Consider the following 8,747-nt stretch of genomic DNA (forward strand, 5'->3'; position numbering starts at 1 on the left):
TGGAGTGGCAGTGAGGCCCCACGTCTATCCTAGTGTCCTAAGGTACCCACCCCAACAAATGTAGTCCACGCCCCACAATTCACATCTCAGCCTTCATCCCCAGTCAGAGCCCCCAGTTCTTTCTTACGCCCCGGGCCCACCTGACGCTCCCATCCGCACCTCTGTAATGCCCACCGTCCAAGGCTAACACCCCTGCACGCCCGGCCCCACCGCACACTGCTCGCCACGCAGACTCCACTCCATCCTCCTGCCCTCCCCGGGCCCCGGGTCGACCCACGAGCCTGTCCCAGGTGGGGGGGCGGAGGCGGGCACAGGGAAGGCGAGGAAGTGAGTGCCCCTCCCCCGCACGCCCCCCAGGGAAAAGCCCGGCTGGGCCCAGATCCCCGTTAATTCACCGCACCTCTTCAGGGAGCGAGACCCCAAATTCGGTGAGAAGGACTCGCAGCAGCGGGAGCGCGAGCGAGCGCGCCGGAGACGCCGGTCCTACTCGCCCATGCGGAAGCGCCGGAGAGACTCGCCGAGCCACCTGGAGGCGCGGAGGATAACCAGGTGAGGCCGGGGGCCCGCCTTCGTCCCCACTCCCACCCCCTTCCCACCCGCGGGGGCCGCAGGCTCTCCCGAGGCCTGCCCGGAGCTGGCCTTCAGGATCGTTGGAGCCCAGAAACTTCCCGCCCAACTCCAACCACTGAACCTGTGTTTCGGTTCTAAACCTAAGAGCCAAGTTGGGGCCCAGGCCCCAAAAGAAGGGCTGCAAGAAGAGGGCGGGGCTAGGTGGGGAGCCTGGGAAAGGGGTGGGGCCACCCTATGGAATCCGGTGGTTTATGGGACGTGGCAGGCACCTGCGGACTGGAAAGTAGGGGCTGGGGAAGGGAGGGAGGTCAGGCCAGGGATTGATTGAAGGCCAAAGCAATGGGGTAGGGCCTTTCCCCGGGCAGTGGAGACAGACCTGCACCCTCAGCCCCACATGCCCAGATGCCAAGCTGATAGATCCATATGTAATTATTATACCCTGAACCAGGCGTGGAGAGGGCAAGCAGGATTTAGGGGCCAAAGGAACTTAGATACCTGGTGGTAAGGGAAGTGCACTGGATTTAGAGTCCAGTCCTTGCTTTGCCACTTACCAGGTGAGCTGGGAAAGTTTCTTCACCTCCTAGAGAGAGCCTTAGTTTCTCACCAGTGAAATACTGGAGGAAATAACTCCTAGGAGTTATCATGAGGGTGAAATGAAAGGGTGGCAGAGAGATGTGAATGCACTTGGTAAACTTAAATGCAGAACACCTGACCCCTCTGTGTGCTTTTAATATGTATCCAATGGTCAGAATAGGTGGATAAGGTGTCCTGTAATAGGGAAGGTCTCAAGAGAAAAGCCCTAGAAGAGAAGCCTGAAGTCTCAGTGACAGAAATTTCTCAGGCCTTGAAAGCTGGGAGAATGGCTGCCCTAAAATTGGCTCTTTTCCCCTGGCCCTCCTAGAGTCAGCCATTCTATCCAAACACCCACAGGAGAGGGGGGTCCTCCCTGGGGATCAGCTGGAGGAAGAAAAACTTGCACCCCAAACAAGAAGATGGAGTGATGATATCACCTTCTCAAATATCCCACAGACACCCTGGCACACAGGAAGCAACTCCTACACCCACTGCCTTGAACAAAGGTGTCCTTGGGTCAACTTTGAGGAAGGAAGCCTGAGATAAAGAAAGTGGCATTTCCAAAAGGCTCTGTGGTTTCCTTTGTCAACCCCAAGGAGTTCAGCTTAATGAACCATTCAGTGTTTCCAAAATTCAGCCACCGAGCAGCATCTTTCCATTTTTGCCTTGTCTGCTTATTAAGTGTACTATTTTTTACTTAGTTTTCTTTAAATAAATATGCCCTTTTTTAGAGGTCCATATATTTATTTCAAAAGGAACATACTGCCTTACCCTACAGTGAATGGAAAATCAGCTTCTCCTGACATAAATAGAAAGTTCTAGTAAAAGTAAAAATAGCAAAACAAAACTACGATTAAAGTTTAGATTGAGATTCTGTGATCAGCTGGAGGCTCTGAGCCCCAGGCTTGCTTTGTTAAAAAGTGAGATGATTATTTTTAAGACAGCAGCTCTAGTCTGAGACTATCCCCTTGGTGTTCTCAGGACTGCAAGAGAATTGTGAAGGGAGTACTTTTCCTAAGGGACTGGGGAATGGAAGGCTCCTGCTTACCCTCGGGACGGGGCTGGCACACACTGGGTTGGGGCCGGCAGGAGCCTGGCGCTCACGCGCTCTCTCTGGTCTCTGCAGTGCCCGGAAGCGCCCCATCCCCTACTACCGGCCCAGCCCCTCTTCCTCGAGCAGCCTCAGCAGCCCCTCCTCCTGGTACAGCAGCAGCAGCCGGTCCGCCAGCCGCAGCTACTCCCGGAGCCGCAGCCGGAGCCACAGCCGCACGCGCAGCCGGAGTCGGAGCCGGAGCCGGAGCCCGACCCGCACGAGCTGCAGCTCCAGCTCCCGCAGCCCCAGCCTGGGCTCCCGGAGCCGCAGCCGGAGCCAGAGCCGCAGCTACAGCTCAGCAGACAGCTACTCCAGCACCAGGCGCTAAGCAAGGGCCCTCCCTTGAGCCAACTGCCCATTGGGGGCCTCTTTCACTCTGCCAGCCTCCCCCCTCCCTGCCCACCCTGCCTTCTCCTTGGTGACAGACACTGAGGGTTCCTGGACCCTGTCCTTCCTGCTCTCCTGGGGAGGAGGAAAAGAGGGTAGGGGGATCCAGCCTCTATGTTGAGCTGCTAGGAGCCTGCACCAACACCACCCTGGGGCTCAGTTCAGGCCTGGGCAGATGGAGAGAACCATCCTCTGTTGGCACAAAACACCTCAAGGTTTTGCAAGAGGCAATGGGTCCATGACTCAAAAGTTTGGGCCTGGCCAGGAAAATGTAGAGACAGTCCTGCTAAGACACTGCTCACAGGATGCACACAGAAGGCCAGTGGTGATTCATTGCACCTGCCCTCATTCAATCTCATGGCTGCATCTGTATGGACGCCTGTGGGCGTTGGGAGAGATGAAGGGAGACCAGGAGCAGTTCAGGCCTGGGAGAGGGGACCCAGCCTTTCACCTCCCCAAACAGGTCAGAGCAAAGGCTGAAAGGCTATGGGGTCCTATAAAGGGGGACATATGTGAGTAGGGGACATGGACATTTCAGTTGGTAGGAGGTGTCAGGAGACAGGTTCTCTGGTTGTTCTGCTGCTCCCAGTATCTCAGCGTGGTCAGGAAAAGGAGCCTGGTGGGTTCTAGCAATGGAGAGGACACCACACAGCTTACCAGGGAACCTGCATCCTCACTGAGGAAGGACACAGTGAACAGTTGGGACAGCTTGGTCTATAGCCCCACTTCCCAAATTTGCCTCAGCCCTGCTAGCTGGCACCAATTTAATTCCACGGGACCATCTGCTGAACATTCCCAGTGTCATGGCCAGCTGCCAGTCCCCAGCGCCAGCCAGTCTGGCCTTAGCCTCCGGTTGGCGCCCGCCTGCCCCCTCCCCACTGCCTGTACCGCCACGCCCTGGATCCTTCCCAGTGTGGCGGAGCCCTGCCCCCCGCCCCCAGCCTAAGCTGCCCCCTTTGCCTCTCAGGAATTTTGCCAGGATGGGACACCATAGCAACACAGGTTTTGGGGGAAAAGCCCAAATCCAGAGAGTCTGGGGAAGAAGGGCTTGGATGCTCCATAGCTTGGGTTCCTGCTGGCTTCTGAGGTTTCTCGTCAGCTTGGGAAAGCCCCGCATTCATTTCTGCTCCCACCCCACTTCCCGCTGCCCAGGATGGGCAGTGTGGGTAAGCTGATCTCTGGCATAGAAATGCCATCAGCTGCTTCATCCATGGAAGGCTCTGAGAACAGGGGCGTAGGGAGAGGATCCTTAAAATAAACTCTTGGGCATCCCCCTCACCAGCTGACTGGCTTTCCGGAGCCTTAGGGGTGAGTTTCAAGTCTGTGGTAGCAACGGGGCATGGAGGGAGAGAGCAAGGGGACATGGGTCCCAGCTCTGGACACTGGATACTCGGAAAGAAGGGAGCAAGTGTTCCTTACCCTTCATACCCTAGGGAAAAAACACACTATTCTTTTGGAAGCAGTGACCCCCTGCCAATCTTTCCTATTACATCAGCCTGTGGGGCCAGAAACTGCCCTGCCACCACCCCACAAATCCTTCCTCCACCAGGAGCACAGAGTGAGGCGGCCCCAGGCAGCAGTGCCAGACGTGCTGTGGTGCCCTCTGATCCAGACCTAGACCCCGCCCACCAACACTACTGATGCCAGTGCTGCCACTGCAGGAGGCCGGATGGCAGGTGCTTGGGCCAGGGGCAGGTGCCCTGGGAGGGCATGTACAGCAACTGTAAATAACCCTCTTCCCCCCCCCAGGAACCTGTACTGGACTCCAGTCTCCCCTCACCGAGACAGAGGCTTTGCGAGAGCCACGAAACCTCCTTAGCAGGACAGCAGTGAGGGGCCTGGGAAGCCCCAGTTCCACCTGCCTTCAGATACCTGTAGGGGACCATTCTACCTGGGGCTCCTAGCAAACCTTTTATTTATTGTATTTATTTATGTTTATTTATTTATTTATGCTATGACTTCCTTATCTCTCTGTTGCCATTAGCAGTATTCAACTATTTATTTATTTATATGGGGAGGTTGGTTGTATGTGTGCGTGTTGGTATGTGTGTTTGTGGTGGGGGGGGACTGGTAAATTATTTTTGTGTATCTCTTTTTTAATTTGTGTCTCTATGGATGGAATTTGAGAGGCTGGTGGTGTGGGTGGGGATGCTGGTCTTTTTCCTGAAGGCGAGACCCACACAGGTCCAGCCCTAAACATCCCAGCATGGGCCTGGAAGACGTCAGGCCCCAGGTTCATTCCTTGGCCCGGTGTCAGCGAGGTTCAGGTCTGCACCCCAGACCGCTGCCCACCAGCATCCTCACTGAGATATGAGAAAGATGAAAATAAGCCAGGAGGCTCATGAGCTAAGGCACAGAATTGACACAGTGGAGTTATGGCTTCTTCAGGCGTTGAAGTCTAAGGTTAGCATGTAACGAAGAGAGAATCACTAGTCAGAGTGCTTTAGAGAGTCCCCCAATGGGAGACAAATTTGCTATCTCTTGGGTACTGATGAGGCTTCAGTTAATACTTATTGAAGTAGCTGCCTTGAGTTTGGGGAGCCATGGCGGTCGAGATGACTGGTTTAACACTGGGATGGTCCTTGGAGTTGCCAAGGTGAGAGGGAGGCAGGAACAGAGCTGAGGGAAGAGAAAATGCTCATCTTGACCTTACACTCATTCCAGCGCTCCTACCAGTGGGCCAGATTGCTCCCTCGCTTTTCTGAGCATATCTAGTTGGTTTCATGTAAATCACCCATACTTCAGACTCCAGTGTAGCTCACTTCTGCCCCTGCCCTGAGGCTTCCAGACAGCTGGTCCTTCTGCAGCGGATGCGCACTGCCTTGTGAAGAGGCACCCGCCATCCTGGGAGAGGAACAGAGACCCCAAAGCATAAGCCTTTTTCTGTGACCTCTCACTATGCCATCAAGGGAAAGCATAAAGCTATTTCTGAAATTAGGGGGGGAAACGAGGGAAGGAGCAGCCAGAGGTTTCCCCAAGAAGGTCATTTCAGATCCCATACCGGGAGCCAGGATCCAGAGACCTTCACCAGTCCTGCCTCTCTGACTAACTGGCAGCATCTTCTGGCTGCTCTCTGGAGAGGTTCCCATCCTTTCCAAAGTCACTGTTTCCTACCTTGAAATTGCTAACTTGCCTGGTCCAGCCTTGGGTTTGGTGAAACTTTTGCAGCATCCCTGGTTGTTTCCCTAGCAAAATGACCTCACCCTGCCCTAGCCCTCGCCTGGGGAAGGCTTGCAGGAAGGATGTTTAAATGCCTCCCAGGTGGGGGAAATTTCTGTGCCTCCCTCTCACTGGGTATGTTTCCCTACTTTCCTCTACATTTCCTTTTATTTTCCATCCAAAAATGAACGAAAACTCTTGTTGGAGCACTGATAACCTCCAAAATGGGAGGGTGATGTGGCTTTCGATCAAGCAGCCTCAGAAGCCTTCAGCCTTCCTGCTACAGATAACACACAGGATGAGTGAACTTGAGCAGATCACTCCCTTCCTCAGGGTCAGAGTTCCCACATTTGAGAAATACAGGAATTTTTGAGAGGTAATCCAAAAAGTTGACCTGAGGCCAGGGAGGTTCTCCACAGACAACATTCACCAAGCCTTAGAAGGGGAAGAAAAACACTGTCAGACAGGGAGTCTTCAGTCAGGAGGGTAAAACCTAAAAGCAACATGTGAATTCCCTCCAGTTAGTTAAGAAAAGCTACCCAATTCCAAGCCCCCAACCAGGACCATTCTAGTTCCTTGAGGTGTGATTGGATTCCTGTCTATTTCTTTCCTTCTTCCAAGGAAAGTCAGTCTTTAGAAGCGAAACTGCAATGTTTGAAAGACACAGGGTCTCATCTCAGTAAGTCCACATCACTGCACTTCTTCAGAACTAATCGCTTTCCCAGAAGGCTCTGCTTGACAAGTCAAGATGGGGGTGCTCCCAAAGGCGCAAAGGCACATTTTATTTTTCTCAAGTCTGACTTCCAACTTTTCTTCTGCTGCATTCTCCTCCACAAATACTCAAAATAGTCTCATGTGCCTGGGTCTTGCCTTGATTTCCCCTGTCACTAAATAGAAACTTTTGTCTCATTCAAAACCAAACCAAAGCAGAACTTCTCAAAACACGCCCCCACCTCCATCGGCCAACTGAGTCCAGCCGAGGAACATACGTTAGCTACAGCGTGTCATCCAGCAGTGCTTTACTGCAGCCCCTTCCTTCTCATTTTGCACCCATGAGCCAGTGGGTACTGATAGAGGTGTCCTTCCCCTCTGTCTGTGGCTGTTGTCTTGGGTTTTTTGTTTATCGAGGGCTTTTTTGAGTTGTTGTTTGCATTGTAAATACCATGATGGGAGCCCTACATCAGAACATGGCTTATTTAATAATTTATTTCCTATTTATGGAGTGATATTGGGAGAGGCAAGGGACCCCCCTCTTCCCCTAAATGGTTACTGGCAATTGGCCCATCTCGCGGCACCGGGTGTGGCCGTCTACACTGTCACAAGTAATGAGCGCCAGAATTGCCCCGCAAATTGGAATTGGCAGAAATGGAGGCTTCAGTCATACAAACTAAGCTCGAATGGAACTAAAACACTGATTATCTCCGGGAAAACCTCATTTTGATGGAAATTAATTGAAGAATAAAATGCCTGTGCATGAACCAACTTCTATTAAAAAGTCACAACTCCTTGAAAAGAAAGAAAGAAAGGGAAAGAATATCACACTCCCTTTTCTCTGGCCGAGAAAACCTACGCCTCATCTTCTAACAAGCTGAGCCAAAGAGACCGGAATAACATTCCTTTGTGGTTCTCTTGCCTGTGTGTGTGTGTCCGGATGAAACAGTGGGTCCCAGGCCTCGGTTTTATCATCTGTAAAATGGAATTTGGCCCAAGTGCTCTTGGCAGGGTGGTGGGAGAGGGTTCTGATGCTGCGAGCTCCAAGCTGTCAGATACATGGTCCCTGTGTCTCTGACTGTAGGTGGAAGGGTGTCTCCTAAGAAGGGACTAGAAAAGCAGGGCACGACGTTCGTTTGTTTGCAGGGTGAGGCCGCAGTAGCTGAGTCTTGCAGTCAGATGCGGGAGGCTTCCAGGTGCTGTCACCTGATAACTCCTGTGGCCTGGGTTAAAGCCCTCTAGGTTAGCTTGAACTTGTCTCCAAGCCCAGCTGTCCAGAGTCATCAAAGTGGAGACCAGGATGGCATCAGGCCATGTTTTGTACAATTGTACAGTAAGTCAGATGACCATTTTTCAGATGAGAAACTGAGGCCCTGGAAGAGGGAACTGCCATGCCTGAACTCCCTTGAGCTCAGATCTGCCTGACTCCATGCCCCATACTCTGTTGGTAGCTTTGCCAGGCCTGTGCTGTGAGGACTTCTCTTTGTGCTATATTTTTTCTCTCCCAATCCTCAGCTGTTTCCTCTAGCAGTCACAGGCCAAGGACCTAGCAGAATCAACCACATCAACTAGGGGTCTTGGTGTACCCCAAGGCCATTTATCCACATCAGGGGGGGCTGGAATTCCCATCTGGAAAACCCCAAATCAGGGGACCCACTACCAGCCCAGCTTGGCCTGAGTGACCAGCCCCTGCCCGGAACACCCACATCAGAGGGGGGAAGCGCGTCTGTGTGTCCTCCACCATCCTGGGGCTCTGTCCTCTACCCAGTGACACGGCCACCATGGCTTGTTTGATTTCTGGTGTTCACAGCTAAGCATAATCTTCCCAGGGTTTCTGGTTTTTCAGTCTGTATGAAACATGTCTCTGTTCTAATAAAAGGTCCCATGGTATGGTGTTCTCATACGTAGCCGAGCATCTTCTGTCTATATGCGGTGCCCAGAAGCAGAGGTAGAGAGGGAAGGGCAGTGGGGAGACAGAGACACAATACCTAATTATCTCCTGCTGCGTGCCACACACTGGGATGTTGCTCAGCTCATTTCTCATATCTTCAAAAGAAACCTGTAGGCATTTGGTTTTACACGTACATCAGTAGCATCTACGGAATGCCTTAGGAAACCTTTTCCTAAGCATTGTGCATGCATTGTCTTAGCCTTCACCATAAACCTGTGAGGTAAGCATTAGACTCTTGTTCCCACGAAGAAGGAAATTGAGGCCCTGAAAAGCAATCACCTGCGCAAGGCCACGGAGTTGATG

At 52.7% G+C, this 8,747-nt stretch overlaps 1 protein-coding gene across 2 annotated transcripts in view; it reads left to right on the forward strand.

Annotated features, from left to right (window-relative positions):
- Positions 1 to 8,396, forward strand: part of SRRM4 (serine/arginine repetitive matrix 4) — a 142,994-nt gene extending 134,598 nt beyond the window's left edge. The window contains exons 12-14 of one of the 2 annotated variants that reach the window (XR_012125412.1): positions 409 to 549; positions 2,270 to 4,299; positions 4,373 to 8,396. Coding sequence is in view for 1 of the 2 variants with exons in the window: in XM_073222378.1 (XP_073078479.1) it covers positions 409 to 549; positions 2,270 to 2,564 (436 nt within the window). In the remaining variant the exon portion in view is untranslated. Of the gene's footprint in view, positions 1 to 408; positions 550 to 2,269 lie in introns of both variants that reach the window. The other variant, XM_073222378.1, reaches the window with a different exon arrangement.
- The last annotated feature ends 351 nt before the right edge of the window (positions 8,397 to 8,747 follow it).

Source organism: Manis javanica, chromosome 15, assembly GCF_040802235.1.
Source record: "Manis javanica isolate MJ-LG chromosome 15, MJ_LKY, whole genome shotgun sequence".
In the NCBI taxonomy this organism is placed as follows: Eukaryota; Metazoa; Chordata; class Mammalia; order Pholidota; family Manidae; genus Manis; species Manis javanica.